General features: G+C 42.4%; 1 protein-coding gene across 1 annotated transcript; it reads right to left on the bottom strand.

Moving 5' to 3' along the window:
• Positions 1 to 1603: 1603 nt before the first annotated feature.
• TSPAN6 (tetraspanin 6) lies at positions 1604 to 18646 on the bottom strand. Its single transcript, XM_089536692.1, has 8 exons — positions 18237 to 18646; positions 15368 to 15556; positions 11666 to 11740; positions 10153 to 10251; positions 9151 to 9306; positions 8172 to 8255; positions 6632 to 6734; positions 1604 to 5516 (listed from the first exon to the last, which is right to left on the bottom strand). Exons 1-7 carry the CDS (start codon positions 18324 to 18326, stop codon positions 6666 to 6668), a joined length of 762 nt encoding a protein of 253 aa, XP_089392818.1. The 5' UTR covers positions 18327 to 18646; the 3' UTR covers positions 1604 to 5516; positions 6632 to 6665.
• Between the last annotated feature and the right edge of the window lie 6621 nt (positions 18647 to 25267).

The raw sequence follows: 25267 nt of genomic DNA, 5'->3' as shown, positions 1-25267 counted from the left end.
GTGGCCATGTGCACACGCCACCACTGGGGACAACAGGGGCTGTCCCTAATGGCAGCACTGCCATGTGCATGTGCCACCATTGTAGTCCCTTTGTACCTAATGGTGGTGTGGCCGCATGCACATACTGCCATTGGGGACAATGGAACTTGAGCATCTGCGGATTTTGGTATGGGGGGGGGGCAAAACAGATCCCCGTGGATACCAAGGGCCAACTGTACTTACTTCAGCTGACAAACTTCAATGATGCACAAAAGAAGCAGGAAAATGTGGGCAGGGGATAAGACTGGTGACCTCGACTTGCTCAGATCATCCACCTCTACCATATATTCCAAAATAAGCCCAAAGGCCCGTGTCTCTTCCCAGACTTCAGATTATTAAAACTATGAAGCCATTCATGTTTGGCAAATATTCATTGTTTGTGTGTATGTGCCTTCAAGTAGCCTGTGAACTTATGGCAACCCTGTCAATTTCATAGGGGTTTCTTAGGCAAGAAATACTAGTGAACTCTTAATTTGTTTTGTCATGGTCAAATTAGGCCTTGATATTCTTGCCCTATATTCAGTTTCTTCTATTACTGTTCATCTTTGAAGCTTGCTAGTATGAGGCATCCTATATTTTTTTTTTTGCTTTAAATCCATTTTGTTGTGTAATCTAAGCAATGGTAAATTCTAAAATATATACCATGGCTTGTCTCTTTCATTATTTACTTAAAATATTTATATGATGCATATAGATGCAGTTAATTCCGAGACTGACACCTCCTTACACCGCTGGATTCTTATACTTTTTGAGGATCCCATCTTCGCAGTAACTCTTTGTTGTATGATGCCTAAAAGGCATGATATAAACATCTCACTGGAACAAATGTGGCATCTCACATTGGGGCACTTATTTTGGCTCGGACAAGGTAAGTCCGAGAGAAAGCCAAACTTTTTCTGGAGTGTGGGATAGGAAGGTAGTAGAATAAATCTGGCTTAGAAACAGCACAATAGCCCATAATACAAATGTGTTTTGTTTTATTTGATTTGACTTTTATTCCAATTTGAGCTTTCTCATTCCAAGTGAAAGGATGGAACATGTTTGATTCCACACATACAAGTACTTCTTTAGACATGAAGTATTTTTTATATCCCACAATATACTGGAGTTCTTATCAGGATCAGGGGAAAAAACTTCACAATTCATATACTGCAAGGCATTGGTTTTGGTTTTAATCTACAGCATGAGGATTTAAGAAAGGCTGACTGGAACAAAGAAGTCTTCGGGGCATTTCTAACAGCCTGTAGTTGAAGGGTTCTTTCCTAGTTCCACAGGAAAGGAGAACCACAGCTACAGGAGAACCTCTCAGAAGGACCATCCTCCATCCTTGACAGGGGGGACCTCCCAAGAACAATAGAAGGAAATGCCTTTGATTTCCAGGCGTCTGCATTAGGGTGTTTTGGCATCCCACCCTTTCCTTTCCACATCCTAAATATATTTTTAAAATCCCACAAGTCCCAAGAAACACACAACCAAGGGAACAGTTAAGACACTGGCAAAGCAAAGTGCTTACCCAAGAGAAAACAAGTAAGAAAGGCATCAAATCAAACCATGAACTCCAGAATAATAATAATGTAATTATTTATTACATTTTCAAGGCAAAGATGATTTCCTATTTAATACAAAAATGTGTTTAAAGCATCATGTAATAATACTGCTGATCAGAATCATGCCCAATCCAGCGGGGTCACTGCTGTTAAGGCTGAACCCCACCTCCCCATGCACAGAACCTCACAATACTTTCAGTCCAATTAAAAAGGCTTTATTGAAATAAAACTTTTGAAAAGTATTATTAAAAAACGTGAGTCAGGAAAGAAAGAAAGACGAAGGGATTGGGGAAGCCTTATGCCAGGCACAAAAGTTTGTGATGAGAAAACTAAGCTTATTTCAAAAGGCAGAAGACAACCATTCCTTTCCCCCTGTTCACAGGTCCAATTATGGAGAGGGATTCAAGAGCAAATAACAGGGTGACTACTTTCCTCCAGTGCTGACCATGATAAAGCCAGAAGGCTGCTTTCCACAGAAAACAAGCAATGATGAGAATCCTGCAAGATACTGGCACAGTGCACCCGCATCATACGCGGGTGCCTTTTACATGGCTTTCAGCTTACGCTGAAAGCCGCACAACGGAAGAAATGGCAAGCACACTGCGACGCACATCATGTACAAGCCCCATTATTTTCAAAGGGCTCAAGCATATGTGCAATTTGCCTTACGCGGAGGGGTCCGGAACAGATCCCCGCGTAAGACAAGGACGCACTGTACTAATGGAATAACATACGTAGTTTGTATCTATACAAACAAAAACAAAAAGCAATGGGGTACTAAAAGGCATTATTTAGGGAGGACAGAGCTTTGATAACTTACTTTGTTGCACTACAATTCCTAGAATCTTTAGCCAGCATAACCAGTGGCTGGGGATTTCTAGCAGCTGTACTCAAACCAAGTAATATTTCCACGTTCTAGAGCATACAAAAGCAGCTCCAGAACAGACTTGTTTTTGTTGTGCCTTCCAAGTAATTTCCAACTTATGGCAACCCGAAGTTTCTTCAGAGATTTGCCATTGCCATCTTCGGAGGCTGGGAGAGTGTGACTTGCCCAAAGTCACCCAGTGGGGTTCCAAGGCTAAACAGAGGTTCAAGCCCTTGCCTCCAAAGTCTGAGCATATAGAAGCAGCTCCAGGGCAGACTACACCCCACTTTTCCAAGAGGATAATTCAAAATAAAGTTTAAACCACATTGTACCATAACCATGTTTTACTCAGAGGTAAGTCCCACTGAAGTCAATGAGATTTACTCTTTTTGGTTAAGAAAATGTAAAACTACAGCCCTTAGTAAAACTGCACTTTAGCCAACTTCTTTCTTTCAGTTAGTCTCAAAGGTGCTACAAGATCTCTCTACATGCTGATTCCACAGACTAACACAGCTATATCTTTGAATTCTGAAGACTTTAGTGTTCATAAAACTGAAACTACTGTACATATAGAACCCTTAGTGTCATACCAGCTGCTTTACGTCACAATGACATCCAAAATCCGACAGGGGGAATACTGGTTCACTGCTTCAAAAACAAAACATCCTTTATTCATTAATTTACTCAAATTATGTACTCATTTTCTGGCTGTTATTGGACAAATAGCATGCATTTCACCTTATAATGGGCTAGCAAAAGATATAGGTTGAAGGAGGAGGTTACTCCCTTGTTAGAAAACACAAGAGGCCCAGGTTCTGGCAAGACAAACATAGGTGGGCAACCCTAGCAGGCCTGGGAACCAAATTTTGGCTACCAAATGGAAAAAGTCATCAGAACAAGGGGAAAATGTGTTTTCTTTCTGTAGTGTCTTGAGTTTTAGCAGCAACCTAAAGAAACTCATTTAAAAGTAGCACTATTTGCTTGCTATAATGGCTGTTTCTGCTTTGTCACCAAAATTCAGCAATACAATTTGCCATCAAATTCCAGTGTGCTTTTCAGGAACTCACCCAAATTGCCTTAAAAGCCACACATCCACCATACTGCTGTTCTTTGCTCTAAAGCAGTGATTCCCAAAGCGGGTAGTATGCTCCCCCGCCCCCGGGAGAGGACATTGGAAAGATCCAGAGGGGTAGTGAGAAAAATGGGGGCAGCAGGAGGGCCTTCAGTCAAAGAGGAACCAGCAGCCTTTAGAACCATGGTGGAGATAAGGGATTAGAGCACATGGCAGCAGGGGAGAAACAACAGCAAAATGAAACTTTCACATTTGGGACCCTGCTTAAGCTTTGTAAGCTTTGCTGTGACTTGCTTGGCAGGTTAGAGCTGCACTGCTTTCTTCCATCAGGCAGTCTGAGAGAAGAGGTAGCAGAACAAACAATCCCTGGGTGCAGAGGAAGAGCTGAAGCTGTGTGGCATGGCATGTCTCTCGGGAAGGAGGGGAAGGAGTATCTGGGGCCAGTTCTTGGAACAGTCCTTTGCCTTTCTTAGAATGAGAGTACTTCCTAGCTGGGGGAAAAAGTGGGAATCTGGCTACACCCCTCTCTGCCCTGACGAAAAAGGACTGACAGTCCTTCCTCACAGCTGAGAAGATTCTGCCTTTGCATCTGGTCTTCTTAGGAGCAACATCCAAGCAGTGACCAAGAAGCCTCTCTGCCTCTACATGAGGTTGCCATGAGGCTAGCACAGGTGAGAGGCTTCTTGGCTACTGCTCAGCCAGCTGCTTGGTTGTTGCTCTCAAAGTGACTAGATGCAAAGGGAGCAGTGACTGAGCAGGTGGTTGAGCAGCGAATGAGAAACCTCTCACCCCCTCTGGCATTTGCTGCAAGGCCGGCACAGGAGAGAGGCTTCCCACCTACTGCTCAGCTAACAGTTGGTTGCTGCTCCCAAGATAACTAGCTGCCCAGGTGCTGCTCCCTTTGCATCCAGTCACCTTGGGAACAGCTACCAAGTGGCCATCTACCCATCCTTCCTTTCCTTGGAAGCCTGATGCAGACAACAGGGAGGAGCAGGCCTGAGCCGTTGCCACTACTGTATTCACACATGAAAGGTGGAGGAGGAGAAGACAATGGCGAGCTGTGTGTGACTGAGGTAGACACCACTTTCCGGCAGGCTGGTAGACCTAATATCAAAAAATAGATGTTAGGGGGCGATAGGGTTATTGCCCAAGTGGAAAGCGGGCAGTAGCCTAAAAAAGTTTGAGGCTCACTGCTCTCGAAAGTATTAAAAAGTTGAGCAGCAGCCACCAAGAATGCTGATGCCTGTGAACACTCATTAAGAAGAAGTGCATCCAACACATATCAAATAATATAGTTGCAAAGTGCAGAATGCATAATTGCTGGGACTTTCAGTTCAGGCACATTGAAGTTTTTGGGGCTACTTTGGTTGTTGTATGTCTCCTTAGTATGGACTAAAATACATTTTTAGGCCAAAGGCCTCTAACAAGTGACAGTTTTTTCATGACTGTTTTCATGACTTGTCATTCTTACTTCTAAATTAAAAGATGCTATTTAAAGTACAGTACTAAAAAATATAAAACTATAAATAAAGTAAAGGCAAGTGTCCAAGAAACTATGTAGCCGGCCCTGTAATAAAACTTCCTTCCTTCCTTCCTTCCTTCCTTCCTTCCTTCCTTCCTTCCTTCCCTCCCTTTTTATGGTAGTGTCTCCAAGAATCTGCAAACTTCATAAGGGTCAAATTCTACAATTCACAACATAGCTGGGGCAATGCAGCAAACTACTATCTCTGACCTGAAGGAGCTATGCTAACGATCTGCCCTACACTATCTGTTCTATCCACCATTCCTTCAGAACAGACCTGACAACAACCCAAAATTGAACACTGTACATATGTAATTGCACTCAATCCTTTCCCTCCTCAAAAAAATAGGTCCAGAAGAAAGTGATGTCATCAAACAGGATTCTAGGAGCTTGGGTTTCCAACGAAGTCGTTCCCAAAAGATTTCTTTTTGCTTTTTTGTTTTTAATGTATAAAGAAAGTGTCCCAAAATTCTGGAATGAAAGAATGAAGAACAACAAATTACATGGAAAGGTTGACATTCCAGAGTCCAGAAGATAATTATGGGTAACAATAGTGTTGTTCAAATGAGTTCTTCCTGTTGTTGTAAATACAAGACGTACCATGGTGTATCAGACTAGAAACTCCCAGTAGTATGGAACCAGAAGTTTCCACCAAGCCCAAAAGCAAGGCAGGCACACAATATGTCTCCTGTAACCAATACTCAGTATTGAAATACCTCTGTTTAGAGGTAGTATAATACTGAATATTGGTTATCACATTGCTCCTTTGGTGTTATTTTTTCTTTCCCACACACGTAGTCTTCCCTTGTAGAAAAGGTGCTCCAACACTGGGATCACTTAAGTACATTTTGTCCACCCTTATAGTATTCTCTCAGAATATAGCCAGAACTTTACCCAGTAGTCTAAGCATGCCTTTGCTTTGCACTTGAACAATGGTATTTCCATTTGTAAGCTTCAGCTTCCCAGCAAACACACAATCACACAAACCTAGATGAATCTCAGCTGAGTTATAAAGTCAGAAAAACTTACAATACAGAAATGTGGTCCAAGCCAGAGTTCACTACACTGGGATACCTGAACCACTATCTTCATTATACTAAGCAGCCCCTGAGCCAAATAAAATCTGATCTCCATAAAACCAAATTGTTTAATCTGCATATTTTATTCAGTTCTTTTCCCCCCAAGAGAGCAGCAAATAGCTATAATGAGGCACTGAAGTCATTCTCTTCCAACACATCTATTAAATTCTGTTATTGGAGAAAGGGTAGATGAAAAGGAGAAAAAGAAGCATCAGCTTGCTATTGTCAAATTCACAGTTCACCAGGCACTGCACATCCCAGCCTAGCTTCACCTCCAAAAGGACTAGACATTTGGCGGGGAGGGATTTTTAAGAGGCCAAGACTCTTGGAATACTTAATTTGACTTGGATGCCAAAATCTGCACTTGCCAAAATCATACCATACTCACAGGACTGCAAGGACATTTAAAGGCTACTTCTCCTATCTGAAAAGCCATGCACTCAGTTCAGTGTGAAACTATACTGTAAAATATATATGAGTTAGGGATCATGCCAAAAAGATTCATACCTTTGTTGCAGCTGCAAGCCTGCAGGACAGCAATTTACACCATCTCATATTGATTATTTGTGATGGCTCGGGAGAGGCAACAAGCAAGGAAGATTCCAATCAACTGAAAGAAGAGGCAAGATTAAGGGTTAATGGCTAGCCACAAGCTAAAAGTCTGATGTTTTATACCCAAGGACTTCAACTCTCAAACAACTGCTGTGGCTGGGCAATAGACCAAAACAAACTGAACCACCAGCTGTTTGAAACAGCTGAAACTGAGATGAGATTTTAAAAATAAAAGAAGTTCCAACAAGCTCTTTTATTCCATCTAGAGTATAGATAAGACAAAGATAATCTATCTTGGCCTCCATGGATACGAATTCTTAATACCCCACAGGTTGTCAGATTGTACTCCATGAATCATCCACCGTTTATGAGTTTCACACTGATATCCTTGCTAATTTGTAAATAAACCTTCACAGCTGCAAAGAGCATGCAATCCAGTCTTTCAGCTGGGCTATACACAATGAATGGCAAATAAAGACATTAAATTATGGATAGTATTTATTTTTACTTTGCTTTTCTGGCAAGATTGATTTGCAAGTGCATAAAACATTGATTTCCAAGTGCATAAAGCAATGGTACAGCACCCTTCCATTGATCTGGAGTCTTGTCAGGGCCTCAAATTGTGAAAGGCTGTGACATTATATGTGTGTGTTATGTTTCTGAATGCTCTCCCAAGTAAAAAAACCTGTCTGTAAATAGTAAGCAGTCACTTCAGAGGAAGAGGGCTTGCTTTAAGCTGGAAGGACTAAAAAACCAATTACCTCAACTGCCATCTGAAGTGCTACAGCCCAGAATTTGATCACTTCGTTCTGTGCAACATGAATAAAGGTTCTAGCTGCTGCAATCTGAACTGAATTATACATTTTTTCTTTTCTTCTTTGCATGCAAGATCAACCCACTGAAGACTCCAAGAGCCAACTCTTCTCAGGGTGAAATATGAACATAATAAAGAAAATAAAACATGCATTGGAAGAAGAAATGTGATTGTTGTTTCAAATAAACAAGAGAGAATTGTACTTTACCTCCTGCCATACCAAGCATGTGAGCTATCCTATATTGTACCTGGATCATTTAAACACTAGCTTGTAAGAGAGAGCCTTGAGACAGGTGTGTGAGCTTCAAGAATCCAACTCCCAGCAGGCTTTGGTAGCAAACTGCTCCACCATAATATTGTAGTTTTGCTGCTGCCAATGTGTTGGAAATAGCAGATTGGTACACACCATGCCGTGCATCTCATATTAGGGCTGGCAACCTCATATTAGTGCAGTGTGTACCTGGCTATGAGCCAGCCACCTGCATTCTATGTGTGAGAGAAAACGGAAAGTCTTATCAGCAGAACAGCTACCCATTCCAGAGCCGTTGACTGCCTCCACATTTCTGTGCCTTACCTACCATCATACATGAAGATGGAGGGAGGTGAGGATGAGGAAGGAATGAAAACCCATTAACACAGAAAAAGATAAGCCTGAAGAGGGCTCAGGAAAGAAAATTTTACCTGGAAGCATGCAGTGCCAAAGGAGATCCCAGCTACAATGCTCATTTTGGAGTCCATTGTTAGTATCACCAGATTGAAACAACCCTGTTGGGAGGGGAGTGAGACAGAAAAAACAATGTACACCTGAAAGCTTCTGTGCAACTGCTGCTCATGAAAAAAAAGAAAGCAACTACATCCCTGAAAAGCTTAACCTTGGCTTCAGTTAGTCCAAAAACTTTATAGAAAATGGCTCTTGATCCAACCCAAAATCAGCATGGAAACTGCCATTGCAGGTTGTGTCAATATTATCAATTTGACCTCAAATACAGCCCCTTGTTTGCAGTGTACAGTGCGCCCATGTCATACGTGGGGACACCTTACATGGCTTCCAGCATACGCTGGAAGCTGTGATGGAAGAAACAAAAAGTAATGGCGTGCGTGCCGCCGTGGTCACAAACCCCATTATCTTTAATGGGGCTTGAGTATCCATGGAATTTCCCTTACTCTGGGGGTCCAGAACAGATCCCCCACGTAAGGGAAGGGACCACTGTACTTTGAAAATTGTTGGTCCCAGCACACAGCAGGACTTTCCCCTTTTCTGTTACAGACAGCATAGTTTCATGAGAGCAGGGAGACCTGAAACAAAGTCAAAGTAGCCACAAAACAATCACAGCCATTCCATCATACCAGTCTGGTACTTGTTGTCACATTCAATTGATCATGGATATTAGTCTCCTGTTTCCCCTTAAAATGAATTAAAGTAGGAAGCAAGCAAGACATTAAATAAAAGAACTGAAAGGTTATCTCATTTCTCTACCAGAGAAATTCTGGCTGCAGGCAATCAGTTTCCACTTCTTTGTCCTCTATCATGTCCATTATCAAGCTATTTCTTGAGGAGTGTGGTGTTGCAATCAAGACCAAATCTCATTATTATAAGAGTAAGTGTTGATTTAACAGGTTTCTCCCTATTCCGAAGAACACAATTTTTGAGTTTGCTTACATTCTCATACACCTTTCCCTTAGCTTTGTCTAGATCCTTCCGATCTCCAGCTGTACAGTTGTCGAGGGACTTGCAGCAACTCATGGGAATGCCATTCTGCTTGAAGTAGTCAGTTGTATTCCAGTCAGTGAAGCTTGAGACTCCACAGCAATGCAGCTGTCACAAAACAAAACAGGACATAAAATGACCTTTTACCTCAATCTCTGCAACTATTCACATATGGCTTCCTTCAATGATCTTTGCATGTTCACACATGAGGAAAAAATATTTTGATAAGGCAGTTTCAACAAATTTTAAGAATTCTGATCCCACTGGAATTTTATATCTGTGTCTACAGTTTCATCTCTTTTCACTCACACCATCTCCACATCATTCCCCTGGTAGATTCTTCACAGTCAGTGATAAAACATATACACAGGTGAACAATCCTCCTGAATGAAAGGGCTTCCAGATATTTTGGATTGAAAAATATAATAATCCTGATCTGGATGAAGTGATAGAATTTCTAGAATCTTATTTTTGAGCCATCTAGGCTAGGACCAGGAAGCACTACCAATCAAGTAAAATGTGATTGTACAACACTTCATGTGATTATCAACACACTACAAGATGAACCTTAGCTTAGCTTTCTCCTGTTCAGGCCAATGTTTGTTTTAACTATGACAATAGCTTCCTCCTGCCCCAAGTTTTAGTCCTGCCAACCTCATTTATGGGAGGACCTTGAGTTCATAAAGGCTGTGCCATGTCAACCTTCTCAGGAGTAAGGAAATCTGCCAATGCTGTCCTTGGGGTGAATTTAGCATCAAAGGTGTGATGGACTGCAATGACAGATAGCCATGGCCCTGGATTAATGGAATTCACTCTTTAGAGAGGCCTACTTTGTTATCCTTTAATCTTCAATTGTTAGCACAGCAACAAATGGAGAAGTACCCAGTATAATGAAGAAGCCAAGCAGGCCTTTTAGCAGTAGTACTATGAAGAAGAGACAAAATGGTGGCTCACCATGGTCTGGATAGTATCAACTGCATTACTGCGTTCATCTTTGGTCCCGTTGTACTTCTCCACAGCAACCTCATAGTTTTTCTTGATGCTGTCTTTAATCTGCAAAGGACAAAGAGAGATCACTTGTAAAAATTTCACATGTATTTAAAAAAAACTTAAATAGGAATTTGAAGCCATCAAATTTGCAGAAGAATAAAACCATCACATCTCAAATTTAAAAAGCACTAGCATATGTGCATAAAAACACATGATGTCTCAAAAGATGTGTTTCCCAGGTGCAACTAGGACATTACCTCTTCTAATTCTTGTCCCAACTAAGGATGGGCAGATCAGACTATTTTTAGTCTGTGTCACTTCTGCAAGAGATCACTCACAAGTCTGTTCTGTTTCTATATTAACCCTTCTAACTCTGATTCTATTATTCTAGTCTGCATTTTTAAAAACTGTACACATTTTGGTAGCTGCTTGTGATAGTTTTATACTAAACTGTGATAAAATACACATCTTTATAGATACTTCTGAATTTTTTTTAAAAAGTGACTTGCAAGATTCAGAGAAGTGTGGAATGAGAGGAACAACCATGCTCCCATCTGTACAGTACAAGTAAATGAATTTGATTCCAAACAGACACTGAACAATACCAGAGAGCATCCTACATTATATGTGCCATGACATTTTAAGACTCAGCAGCTGAATGGCCAGACATAAACAAAAATCCCCTTTGAAGGAACTGCTGAAATTAATCCCTGTTCTTATGTAATGCAATTCTTTCAATAATATGTCTGGATCATTGGCTGAATAGTTTTCAGACACAAACATTTCTACATATTAAATGTTAATCCACAGAACTTGCTCCTAGTAAAAATCAACTTGTTCTCGTCCTTGTTGTCATGTAGGCACCAGATAAAAACATTTGCAGAAACCTTTAGGGATATAATAAAGCTCCAATTGTTTTGCTGAATCTTCTAATCTTTGCTTTCAGAATTGTGATTTTAAAAATGTTGATGTGCTTGATTTTAAAGGTATATTGTTAACTACATTTGGCTCATTATGAGGACAAACAGGAGACAAATAAAGTAAGGGAGGAGATTTTTCCACCTTCTAGATGTTTAAGACCCAAATCTCCGTCAGTACTACCCAGCACAAAGAATGATAATTGCAGCCCAAAATACCTGGAGGACCAAATGTTCCCATCCATGCCTTAGGCCTAAAGTCGAATACTGAACTCGACAGCAAATGCCTTACTTTCAATGAAATCAAGCTACCGCTCTATTACAATCACCCAGAAGAAAAAGTTTGGCATATCTGAGGCCTGGTCCAGACCAGCACTTTGTGTCGGCCTGGGACCAAAAGTAGGGCTCAGGAGAGCGGAGCGTCCACATTGTTGCTGCGCTATTTGGTTGGCACGGCCAGGATGCAGGGGAAAAAGGGGTGGTCTCTGTCCGCTCCTTTCTCCCAATCTGTATAGGTCTAAAGTTCCCAATTCTGTTTAAAACCAGACATGGAGACTCACCTCGTGTCTGAAGACAAAGCCCACAATGGCAGCCACCAGGACAACAAGGAAGATGAGAGTTAAGAACATGGCATACTGTGGACAGAAAAAATGGAATCAAGGCCAAAAAACAGCATCAGCACTACTAGCACCAAACACAGCAATGATTATCAACCTTTGGCTCTTTAAACATTTTGGTTTTCAACAGCTGGAATCCCTGTGTCAGAATCACCCCACATGGCTCACTCTGCCATGTTCAAGATAGGCCTGCTTAGCTATGCTGTAACCACATTCAGAGCTTGAGCGTAAGGGGAGGGAGGTTCTTTCTAATTATTTCCAAATTCCATCTTTTCTAGCAAGATAAAGAAATAAATCCCTATTTTGACTTTTAAACCATCTATTTTGAATTAAGGCTTCTATTTTCTTGAGGTTGGTTTCTTTGGGACTCGTAGTTTCAATAGCATCCTTAGTAGTGTCCTTTACAGTCTGTTGCAGTCTTCCTTCTCCCTTTTCTAAAAGTACTTGTTCTATCCTCCCATTTTTCATTCTCATTTGAACTGTCCGACCAGGGGATCGCTGCCAGTATTTCCCTAAGTTTATGGAAATCAGCTTTCTTATGAAGTTTAGAATATGTGTCTGACTATGCTTGGTTTCTTCCATTGTCAATCCCACAGCACCTCATAAGTATTTCTAAGACTGTTATCCTTTTGAAATAAAAAGAATAAGGGTTTCCTTTCATCTTACCCATAGCCTCAACACTTGATGGCATGCTCACTAGACTTCCTAAGAATCTTAGGCCAATATCCTGCATCAGGAGATGTAACTACACAGATGTAGCTACATCTCCTGATGCCACCCTCCAAAAACCTACCTCTTAAGCTACATAACTATATGAAGAGGGCTGGATGCATCATCACTTGTTGGGGAGAATGAGCAGCTTAAAAGGTAGGTATTGGAAAAATGTGAGTCATTGCATTGACCCAACAACTGTAAAAGTGAGATTTTATGTCAGATTTACAATATTATAACTGCTGAATGGGATGACAGCCTCTGTTTGTATGTATGCTGCCAAAATAAAAGATTGTTTGTCCACTATGCTCGACTGTAAAATGTTTCAGGGATCCCACATCAGGGCTCTACAACGGACTCAAGATTATTTAGTTTTGGGATGAGATACCAGAGATGGACCCTCCAGATATTGCTGGACTACAGTTCCCATCATCCAAAGACGCTCATTGTAATGGTTCAGACTGATGAATGCTACAGTTCAACACCACCAAGAGCCACTCATTCCCTATTATTGTGTGTAGCCAAGCAGTCTGACACCATTTTAACTGCCATGACTTATCCTACAGCATCCTGGGAGGTGTTCAGCCTGATCTGCCAGAGAGCAATGGTACCTCACCAAACTACAAATTCCAGGATTCTGTAGGACAGAGTCATGGCAATTAAAGAGGTATCAGACTGCTTTAATTCTTTATGTTGTTAGTACACCCTGCATACCCTGCACTGTATTTAGGGCATCCGTAATTTCATATTTAGAGCTAACATGTTCTAAAGAGGTCACAGTGACCTTTGGAACACCAGGTAGATTTCTTTTGAGATAGGAGAAAAGACCAGATGGCATGTGTAAGGCCCAGAAAATACTGAATGGGTGTACTAATCGTTCCTTCCTTCTCCCAGCTCTTGGATATTCTCTTGCACCATGACACAAAGGAGAAGCCAGTCATTCTGCCTACCTCCTGATTTGATCCCAGCCAACTTCAATGTCCATTCACCCTTAGGTTGTCCCATCCAATCACTGTTTTTGTTACCCTAAAGTTGAAGCCATCCAGCAGTCTGATCCACTCCTGCTTTCCACAGTGTACTCTTCAGACAGGTAATTATCACCCCTCAAACTCTGCTATCCAATTTCTATATTTCCGTTTCAGTTAGCTCTAAATGTGTGTCTGTTTGAATTACTACCATATGTATGATTGCACTTTGCATATTTCTAAATAAAACCTCCTTAATTCCCTTAATGACCCTTGTGGTCTCTTCCAACTCTATGATTCTAATTCACCCAAACTTGGGAGTACTCCTCATTGAGTATTGGTATACACTAGTGCCAATGATCCTAAAGGTAAGTGTAAGCTAATTCCCTCTGCATTTAAAGAGAAGCTGACCAACTTGGTGGAGATTCCCTCTTCTTTGGATACCTGTGTGGTCACACCTCTGTCGTAGCTGTTAAGGAAAATTGTGCAACCCATAAGACTACAGTAAATGCTCAAAAAAAAAAACAAACCCTGGGAAAAGGTTCCTGTAGATAACAGCAATGCCTTCTATTGGAGTCCAGTTGCTATATACATTTTTGAAGATTTTTAGTGCTTTTCATTTATACCTAGTTTACTGCCACAATGTTTATGGTTATGCATTTTTATCTGGCGTTATGCATTTTACTCTTAAGCCTGGGTAGGTATATTGCGTGTGACAGACTATGGCTAAAACAAAGAATTCAACTGCATGACATATAACTGTTTGACTGAACTTTAACACAGTTCCTTATCAAGACGTTATACTGAAGTCACACCCTTAGAAGTATATTGTTAGCCCTTCAAACAAGCAATGAATTACAAAAATATCTCTGTATGTCTATTTGTGTCTTCGAGTTGTCTGTCGAGTTATGGCAACCTCATAAGCTCCAAAAATATATCAAGACTAAACTTGGCAAATCACAACAGCAGCCACTGCTTCAAGAAACCGCTTTACACTAGAGATGAATTTGCCACAGGCAACTGAAGGCAATTTCATATAATCCCTTAAGCTTTGTGCATGTAAAAGTCCAAGTGGATACAAGATGAAACCAGTGGTCTGTTACCTTTATGTACCTGAAACCACAATTCAGTGCAAGGTTAGCAACTACAGATGGGCCTTTGCTGTGAACCAGCACATATCTTCTTATGTTCTTATTCTTTGAAAGGACAGCACCCATCATTAGAGCATTATGTAAACACACTTTGAACACATACGGTGTACACAGAGAATCACAGGCACTGTTAAAAGTACATGCATTTGTTGGGGAAGGGCAACAGTGAAGAAAGAGCAAAAGTGGGGGGAAGGAATGCAGTGAGGGGCAGAGGAGAAATCTGATGAACTAAAATTCAATTATAGTTGGTGAAGCCCACAAAAGCCAAAACAGAAAAGGGGAAAAATCTAAAGAGAAAAGGGAGAGAAAGTAGTTTTGCTGCTTCTTATACATATCCACTGTTGGCCACCACAGTTTAAGAAGATTATCAGGAAGCCAGAACATGTCCGAAGGAGAGGTGGCAAAGGATGTGGAAACAATGCCCTATTAACTGCATACATTTAGCCTGAAGAAGATAAAATTGAGAGGTAGTAATGATAAAGGTAAAGGATTCCCCTTTAATGTGATTGTCTAGTGGTGTCTGTCAGGGGCAGTGCTCATCTCTGTTACTAAGCCAAGGGAGCCAGCATTGTTGAAGATGGCTCCATGGTCATGTGGCCATCATGACTAAATGCCAGGGCACATGGAACACTGTTACCTTCCCCCCAAAATGGTACCTATTTATCTACCTATTTATTCATTCATTCATACTTGCACTTTTAGATGCTTTTGAACTGTTAGGCTGGCAGAAGCTGGGACTAGTGATGGGAGTCTATGAACATATGACATGTCTGCAAATGTAAAGATAGGTACAGGATTTCTGTGCTCTAGTCACTTACCAATTTTAGCATCCAAGTGCTCCCCCGGCAGGTGGCAAAACAGCCAAATGTCCCCAGGAGGATGACAACTGTACCAGTGGCAATCAGGACATAGGGAACATTGGTGGCCTTCTCATTCAGCAGGGAGAAGTACACCTCCAGGCTAACTTTTCCCCAGATGCCAACTGCCAGAAGGATAATGCCAGAAAACTGAAGAACGAGAAAGGGGGGGGGGGGGGGAATCCATCAGTAAAAGTGTACCATTTCAGTAAAAACCATTTCAGCTGATACAACAACAGCCACATTTTCACACTGTGTTAATTCCTCCCAATCATTAGTATTGCTTCAATTCACACTCCACCATTAACAGAGAATCTCAATTCTGCCTTTATATCTGTACTGAAGAACCAGTACTGAAGAATTGCTGGAATAGCAGTTCAGTTAACAGCCAAAGATTGACAACTCTGCTGCATTCTGTTTTGTTTTCCCCTGCATAGTAAGGCACTATCAATCTTACTATGTCTTGATGAGGTTGACTATATGGGTGCAAAGCCAGAATTAATCTGCAGTATCTTAAGTATGTGAAAGATACTACTCAATGCACCACACTGGGTCTTAGGCATGCATGATGAAGAGACAGTGCTTCAGGGTGACAAAAGGCAAAGGATCTTCTATGAGAAACACAAAAGAGATAGTGGGACCAGTGCACTGGCTGGGAGGAAAAGATAAAAACTATCATCTGTGAAAAAGGTGTGCTGGAACTGGAACAAAACAAAAGAAATGGTTTCCAAGGCATCATTCTGACTGTTGAGGTTCAGGTTGTTCTGTGATTGGCAACAGCCACTGCAACAGTCATTTTGTTAGTAAACACAACCCTTTCTCAGAATATCAAATGTCAAATTAGCCCAAAGAAGTAGGGGACCCCTTAGCCACCCTGACTGTGGTTCTCCTAGACCTCAGACAGAGCCTTTTCATCATCACCTGCCACCTGATCCTTTTAAATGAATATGCTGTTGATTGGACCTGGAATCCTGTGACAGATAAAATAAGAGTCTACAAAACTCCTGTGCCGACTTGTTTCTCTCATTTTTCTGCTTCCAAAACACAGATCAGCAGCTCAAAACAATACATTCATTTTCCCTCACATGAAAGTTTGTTTTTTCTTGCCCCACTCCTTCAAATATAAACAAATGAGGACTGTTCTTTGAATCCTTCCCCTTCTGTTCGGGGGTCAGGCTCACAGACATGCGTCTCTCTCATTTGCACACAAAAGGAAAGAAGGTACAGCAGCTGCACACCTGAGGGAGAAAGACAACTCTGCTACTCCCAGGGGAAACCACACTCACCTGATTCCAAGATCTGAAGCAGCAATGATGAAAGGAAAGGACAGGGATTACTGAATGCATTCCACAGATGATTTGTTATTCACTGAACAGGGCCAACACAGCAAACAGGAATATTGAAAACAAAAAACAAAAGAGATAGCAAAAACCAGAACAGAGAGGAAACCCATTGCCACAGGGAAACCTCTGCTATTGGAGGACATGCCTTAGAAGACAGATGTGTGTTACATGTGTTTTATTACAAAATGCCACGGAGCAATGGGAGATCATAATGTGACGTCTGTAAGTGCTGAGAGAAAAGCGGGCATCCATTTTCTCATGGGTGCTCTCCAGATGTTTCAGGCCATGCACTTCATCAGCCCCAGCCAGCATGGCCAATGGATAAGGATTTGGGAGTTGCAGTTCGCAATTCATACCACGTTGTAGGTGGAAAAGCTACTGTATTCTTCTCAGTGGAGCACAAAGAAAGAGCACAACCCATAAAGAAGCAGCTTCCGTTATTGTCCAGAGTTATGTCCCTGCTTATAGGGTTAGAGGGAAAGGTTACAGAAAGCGTCTTCCTATTCACTCCAGAAAGAAGTTTGGAAGTGGAAGGGACCTAAGGGGGAAAGAATGTTCTCTAAAAGGTTAAGAAACAGGGGCTTCTGAGACTGAGGAGCAATTTTTATCTGCTCTTAGACTGGTGTGGACCACTGTGGCCTTCCAGATGTTTTGCCCTACAGTTCCCATCAGACCTAGAAAGCATAGCCAACAGTAAGGAATCATGGGAGATGCAGTCCAAAATCATCTAGACCAGGAGGCCACCCCCTACTTTAAAGTGTCAGAGCATTGTATTGTTTAAATTTTATATATACATATATATATATATATATATATATATATATATATATGTATATGTATAATGTAAATTATATTTAAAGTATCAGGAGAGCTCCGCTCTGGGCCCACAGCAAATTCCAACTCCCAGAATTCCATAGCCTTGAGCCAAGCCAAGGGCCAAACCGGGTTATGTCTCCAGTGTGGATGCAGCCCTTGTATGGAGAGCCAGCGTGGCAAAGTGGTTTGAGCCTTGGACTGCGGTCCAAACCCACTGCAGAAATAACCCAGACTGCTTGAACTGCCTTGGGTTCCCTAGCACTGAACCAAGGCAGTTAAAGCAGTCTCAAACTGGGGCGTGTTTTGGAGCTACGGCTCTAAGAGACCAGGGTTCAAATGCCAGCTCGGCCATGAAGCCCGCCTTGGACCAAGTCACACTCTCTCAGCCTCAGGGGATGGCAATGAGCAAATCTTGCCAAAACAAACCCCCCCAAAACTAGGATAGGGTCGCTATGAGTTGGAAAAGTTTAAAGCAGTGGTCCCTTTAAGACGGTGCCCCTTTAAGAGACCTGGGACTTCATCTCCCAGAAGCCTCAGCCACGTTGGCCAATAGCCTGGGATTCTGGGAGCTGAAGTCCAAAATGCCTTAAAGGGGTCGAAAAGCCCCCAATAAGAACAACAAGCCCCCGCTCAGGGGAGGCGCTCCTAGGGCTCCCTGAGCCACATCTCACCCAGAAGACGAAGCTGTAGATGAGGAGGACGCTCTTGAGGCAAGTGATGACCGGCTTGGTCTGCAGCCTTCGCGAGGAGGACGCCATCATCCCAGCGCCTCAGAGACACACCTCACACGCCGGAACAAGCCGAGCCGCGCCGGAAATCCCCGAAACGAGGAATCCCAGGCTCCGCCCACCCGCTTCGACGATCCCACTATAAGCCTCATTTGAAGAGGGAAGATGTCGGAACAAGCCGAGCCGCGCCGGAAGTTCCCGAAAGGAGGAATCCCAGGCTCCGCCCACCTGCTCCACGGTCCCACTATAAGCCTCGCCGAAGCGAGCCGAACTTTTCCGGAAGATGCCGAAAGGGCGAAACAGACGCTGGGCCGAAACAAGGCGAGACGTTCCGGAAATTGCCGAAAGGAAGAACCCCAGGCTCCGCCCACCCACCCCGACTATCCCACAAGAAGTCTCGCCGAAGCGAGACGAATCTTTCCGGAAGATGCCGAAAGGACGAAAAAGAGCCTGAGGGGAAACAAGCCGAGAGGTTCCGGAAATTGCCGGAAAAAACCGAATGCTTTCTGAGGGCCTCGAGTCATTTGTCGCAGTCAGAGAAAAAAACCGTAGTACAATAACGCCCAAAAGAGAGTGGTCCAAAACACACTGAGGAAACGGTTTGAGACGGTTTTAACTGTCTTGGGTGAATACTAGGGAATTCTGGGAGTTGCAGTTTTGTGAGACATCGAGCCTTCTCTGTCAGGGAGCTCTGGGGCCACAATAAACTACAATTCCCAGGATTCCCTAGGACTGAGCCAGAGGAGTTGAAATGGTTTCAAAGTGGATTATTTCTGCAGTGTGTTTGGGTCCAGTGATACCTTTATTGGTCCCACCAAAATGGCTAAAATATATCTTGCAAGCTTTCGAAGCTCCACTGGCTTCTCCCTCAGGCAAAGAGGCTAAAAACCTTCTGCCTGTTTGTGCCTTCAAGTGATTTCTGAGTGACTCATGGCGACCCTGAGGCAAACCTATCGTGGGGTTTTCTGGTGCCACAACAAACTCCCATTACTAGATTTCCACCACACAGAGCCATGGCAGCCAAAGTGGTGTGAAACCGGTTTATTCCTCAAGTGAGGATGCAGCCTTGGTGTTGTTGGATATTCTCTTGCACCATGACACCACCAAGAGCCCAGGAAAGGGAACCAGGTCTCTTCGAAAGATTTACAAAGGAGTTTATCACACGAGAGGAGGAATTTCTCTTAATTTCAAATGAAAAGAAAGTGGGGCCAGAACGCATTCATGTGAATTCGCTAGTTCAGTGAAATTACGTGAATGCGAATTGCGTTCGAACTGACTCCCCATTGCCTGAAATTGCGTGTGGTAGTCTGTCACGCAATAACATGAAACCCCATGATTGCGTTCGAACTGACTTCCCATTCCCCAAATTATAATAATAATAATAATAATAATAATATTTATTTGTATACCGCCCTCTGGCAAACCAATCCGGGCGGTTAACAACAGTAAAATATAAAATATGACAATTAAAAACCCTTTATCCCTCCCCCCCTTAAGACAGTATTAAATAGTATAACGTATTAAAAACACAATATCAAGCATAAAAACAGCAATTAAAACTAAAAACCCTGATATCCCTCTGTTGATCCTCGACCATCACTAGGATGGGGCCACGGGAGGAATGAGGGAATCAGGGAACCTGGGCCGGGATGGTTAATCTGGAAAGGCCTGCCGGAAGAGATCCGTCTTGACCGCTTTTTTAAAGCTGTCTAATGATGTTATCTGACGGATCTCATCCGGCAGGTCGTTCCAGAGTTTGGGGGCGACAGCAGAGAATGCCCTCTGGGAGGTCGCCGCAAGCCTAGATTTTAGAGGCTGCAGTAAGTTCCTCCCAGAGGACCGGAGAGCGCGGGGAGGATTGTACGGGAGGAGGCGGTCCCTGAGATAGCTTGGACCCAAGCCATTTAGGGCTTTAAAGGTGATAACCAACACCTTGTACTGGGCCCGGAAGCTGATAGGCAGCCAGTGGAGGGACCTCAAAACCGGAGTAATGTGGTCCCTCCTAGATGTACCTGACACAAGCCTGGCTGCCATGTTTTGAACCAGCTGTAATTTCCGAGTCAAGCACAGGGGTAGCCCCATGTAGAGTGCATTACAGAAGTCAAGGCGTGAGGTTACCAGCGCGTGCACAACCGTCTCGAGATCCCTTACTTCCAGAAAAGGGCGCAGCTGGCGTATCAGCCGAAGCTGATAACAGGCACTCCTGACCGTCGCATTTACCTGATTTCTCATCAGGAGCGACGAGTCAAGGAGCACCCCCAGACTGCGAACACAGTCGCTGGAGGAGAGTGTGACCCCATCCAGGACTATTGCGTGTGGTAGTCTATCATACATAACATTAAACCCCATGATTGCGTTTGGTTTGCCATTGGATTATACTTCCAATTCCCCTTGTCTGATAATGTCCAGAATGTCTCGTTTTCTGGAGCTTTTGCTCTTGCAACCAGCTTTCCCATTAACGGTGCCTCCCACACACGACGCCACCAGTTTTCTATAGAGAAATTACCAGTTTTCCAGTTGTTGGCCATTTTAACCCTAGTTGCTGCCATTAAAAAAAAACACTGATTAGTCTTTTATGTTTCAAATTTCCGTTCACATTCAAAAAGGTCTTCTATTCCTTCCTTGGAGTATAATTCCTTTATGAAATCTCTTGTATTGTGTTATATTTTTAACCCCTTTGCCTGATGAAGAAGCCAGTGGAGCTTCGAAAGCTTGCGACGTATATTTTAGGTATTTTGGTGCGCCTTATAAATCCACTGTTTTGTGGGTTTTGCAAGGCAAACGGTATCAAAATCTCAGGGAACTATTTTATTATGGCCCTTATCTGGGTTATTGCCTGTATTTATTGTTGTTTTGGTGTACTGTTTGTTGTCATGTTTTGTTTTAAAACATAGCAATAAAATTTTAATTAAAAAATCATTATGGGCTTGCGTGATTAATTGTGAGGCGACAATGCTGAGCATTTAACAGTAGATGGCACTAGCCATCTATCAACAAATAGTTTTATTATATGATATCATCTTTAGAATTTTTATATCGCTTGTATAATTACTTCAATACATAATTGATCATTCACTTATACTTTTATCTTAATCTACCGCAAATCTAATTCAACCTTTTGTGTGAGACAACTTGCATCTGTGTAGCAAGTACATATCAAAATTAATTTAATCTTAATTCCCTTTGTCTCCAGTAAAATAATCTTTTAGGATTAGCCTGCCTCCTTTATTCTTTGGTCTTCCTCATGTTTTGCCAGCTAAAGAAATTTATTTCTTGGACTTTTTGTCCACTTCTCTTTATTTGGCTGCTCTCTATGTTGTTACTTCAGTATATCTTAATTTAAAAAAACTTTAATCAGAAAGGTAAGAAATAGAAAAAGAGAAGAAAATAAGTCAAAGGATAAAAAGTCATAAAAGGCAGGATTTTAACAGGATAAAAGCATCTTTGGCTGGTATTTATTGCATCGTGTTGTGCCCATCCTGTTGCTGCCTGGCTTTCCATTCGTTACTATGGTGCACCTTTTCTTTGATGGGCAAAATGCGTCAATAGGCTCTCAGTGTCACTGCTATTCCATTCCTGCCTTCATGTGATAGGGTCCTTCTGCCACAGTTCTGCTTCTCAAGCCGTCACATCATGTGAGTGGGCCTGAATCTGTGTAGCTATGTGTACCTAAGTAAAAGGTAAAAGTATAGGTCAGTGATGGTGAACCTTTTAGAGGCTGAGTGCCCAAACTGCAACCCAAAACCCACTTATTTATTGCAAAGCGCCATGTCTCTCTGGCTTTCTAGTAACAAACTCTGGCAAACTCTGTGCTGGGGCAACAGTAGATGTGCCCACAGAGAGGGCTCTGAGTGCCACCTCTGGCACACGTGCCATAGACAAGCCCTCCCTTCAGCCACCGTCTTGAGGGAGAGGGAGGCAGGCTAGCTCCAACTGTCTGCCTGGAAGAAGACAAGCCCTCCCTTCATCCTCCATCTTGAGGGAGAGAGAGGCAGGCTAGCTCCACCAGGCCTGCCTGGAAGAAGATAAGCCCTCCCTTCATCCACCATCTTGAGGGAGAGAGAGAGACAGGCTAGCTCCAACTGTCTGCCTGGAAGAAGACAAGCCCTCCCTCCGGTCCATCTGCCTTGGTCCAGGCCTCAGAGGGAGACAAGAACTGCTGAACCTGATCCCCCTCCCTCCCTCACCATTCCCTTCTCCTTTTGTTTCGTGTCTTTTTAGATTGTAAGCCTGCAGGCAGGGAAACGTCTATTATCCTTATCCCCTCTGTTGTAAACCGCTCGGATTCCCTGTGATTGGGCGGTATATAAATAAAATAAATAAATCCTATTATTATTATCACTGGTATAGGTAGTCCCTTGACATGAATGTCAAGCCATAACCGACTATGGAGGGTGGTGCTCATCTCCATTACTAAGCTATTAAAACAACTGGGTGACTTTGGAAAAGTCACACTGGACTTTATCACACGTGAGGAATTTCTCTTAATTTCTAATGAATAATAAATAATAATAAAATATTTATTTATATCCCGCCTCTTCCGTTTTGGGGATCGAGGCAGGTAACAACAAGGTTTATACAATATGCAACAATAAAATAACAAGACCCACAAGACCCTGGCCCAACCCTCCCTCTAATGAAAAGAAAGTGGGCCAGAACGACCGAATTGGTGCATGGTAGTCTATCATGCAATAACATGAAACCCCATGATTGCATTCAGATTGCCATTGGATCATACTTCCAATTTCCCTTGTCTGATAACGTCCAGAGTCTCAGACAGAGGCAAAGGCAAACCTACTCTGAACAAATCTTGCCAAGAAAACCCCACAATAGGGTCTCCATACATTGGAAATGAAACAATAACAATAACAATGCCCTCTAAATTGGCCTACTGCCCCAAAAAGCAGCCAGTGCTGAAATAAGTTTGACATATCAATCTGGTTAGCATCTGTACATAAAACTGGAAAGAGGAATTTCTCAGGCAGCAAAACATCTTTGGAAGGCCCTGGATATTGTGGCATTTTGAGAGTCACAAATACCATCATTGAATGACTGCTATGCAAAGAGATGTCACTTCACACAATATGAATCACAGCGGGCAAGGGGCATGATTTGCATCTTTCTGGATCCTATTACCTTCTATCCCACTCCCACAACTGTATAAATATGCTTTATGCCTGAGGCCTTAATACCACTCAGTACAGTGGGCCCTTAATATTCACTGGGGTTTGGTTCCAGCAGAACCCTGTGGATCTGTGGATGCTCATCCCATTATATATAATGACATAGTAATATGGTGCACCTTGTAAAAAATAGCAAAATTAAGGTTTGCTGTCAGATTTTTTTAAAAAGTATTTTCAAACTGTGGATCCATGGATGCAGAATCTGTGTATACGGAAAGCTGGCTTTACTGCTTGTGAAGAAGTGGGTTTATGTCCACAAAGGCTTATGCTAAAATAAAAACCAGTTCATCTTAAAGGTGCTGTCGCATTTTATTTTTTGTCTTCCCCTTCCTTCCTCCTATTCAGCTGAAGAAGTAGACTCAAGTGTAGGAAAGCTCATCCAACTTCTTTACTTCAGTTATTCTCAAAGGTGCTCCCAGATCCCTTTGCAGACTGATTTTCCAGACTAACACAGCTATGCATTTGAATTCCTTCTTTCTTTTTATACAGAGACACAGATGAAAGGGAAACTACATAGGGAGGGGGGATCATAAGCAAAGAGGAAACACACCAGCATCATGTAGCATTCTTTTGCATGCCTTATTTCCCTTCAAGCTGATATTTTAATTATTCAACTCTCCCTCCCCATCTTATAATCTTCTGTCCTTTAAAAACATTTGTACAAGGTTACTCCGCTTTCTGCTCAGCTGTTGATCTCAGCCTGGAAAAGTACACAAAACTGAGAGAGGAAATTGGAAACAGCAACACTTTTTTCACTTTCTCACCTCTATGTTCACTGCCAAAGTAGTGGGATAGGGAGGGGGCAGTGCAGAAGGACTCAATAGAGTTTTCACAGGAGCTGGAAGCGGGGGGGAGGGGGTCCTCTATGTGTACCATTGTGCCCGATTTAGGGGAGGGGGGACAGATTGGTGTCTTTTTCTACTGCTGGGCTGCCAAATGAATCTTTCTTCATAAGCTGCTGGGCTGACTATGGAAGAATATCTTCCATTATACTTGAAAGCAGCAGGTCATATAGGTGCAAGCCAGGCCACATGGCATACCACTCTCTTTCCTCCAAATCTTCTGCCAGAACCCACCATCCAAGGCATTCCCTCCACCGAATAAATAGGGCCCCACCAAAATGGTCGGCAACAAGAATGCCAAATGTTCCTCACAGCACAGTAGTAGATGATGTCTTGAGCTCATTTGAAGAAGACTAGGATAAGGGAAAAAAAGTTATCTGCAGTCTCACCATTTAAATTTGCTTATATTTAAATTAATTGTCATAAACAAATTTGGGCTTTGACATTTATATTCTGCCATTCCTCCAGAGCAAGTGTGGTTTAATGGACTAGAACTCTTGAGACCAGACTTAAATCTCTGCTTGGCCATGGAAACCTAAGTGGACCTTGGGCAAGTCACATTCTCTCAGCCTCAGAGAATGGCAATAGCAAACTCCCTCTGAAGAAACCTACCAGGTAAAACTGCATGTTATGTTCAGCTTATGGTCGCCATAAGTTGGAAGGAACTTGAAGGCACACAACAACATACTGTATTGTAATGTGTTGTTCACCGCCCTGATCATGGGAAGGGCGGTATACAAATAAATTTTTTATTTATTATTATTTATTTAACAACTGCAAACATCAATTCTTCCTAAAAACATTGGCCCATACTCATTTTATCCTCACAACCCTATGAGGTAGATTAGACCATGGGGGGAACGGAGATTGTCCCACTAGGGCCAATTCCACAACAATTGGGCTATTTGAAGGTAACAGAAGCATAGCGCTATAGTGATCAATATTGTCT

Source organism: Sceloporus occidentalis, unplaced genomic scaffold, assembly GCF_023333645.1.
Source record: "Sceloporus occidentalis isolate IW3139 unplaced genomic scaffold, rSceOcc1.0.p SCAF_8, whole genome shotgun sequence".
Classification (NCBI taxonomy): domain Eukaryota; kingdom Metazoa; phylum Chordata; class Lepidosauria; order Squamata; family Phrynosomatidae; genus Sceloporus; species Sceloporus occidentalis.
The sequence above is the reverse complement of the archived record's forward strand: the minus strand, read 5'-3'. Positions and strand labels throughout refer to the sequence as shown.

Excerpts from the sequence above, each read along its gene's own strand:
- TSPAN6 (XM_089536692.1), bottom strand. The coding sequence starts at position 18,326 with ATGATGGCGTCCTCCTCGCGAAGGCTGCAGACCAAGCCGGTCATCACT. Across the intron at positions 15,557-18,236 it reads TCTACAGCTTCGTCTTCTGG|TTTTCTGGCATTATCCTTCT; the intron begins GTGAGATGTGGC and ends CTCGTTCTTCAG. Across the intron at positions 10,252-11,665 it reads GCTTTGTCTTCAGACACGAG|ATTAAAGACAGCATCAAGAA; the intron begins GTGAGTCTCCAT and ends TGTCCTTTGCAG.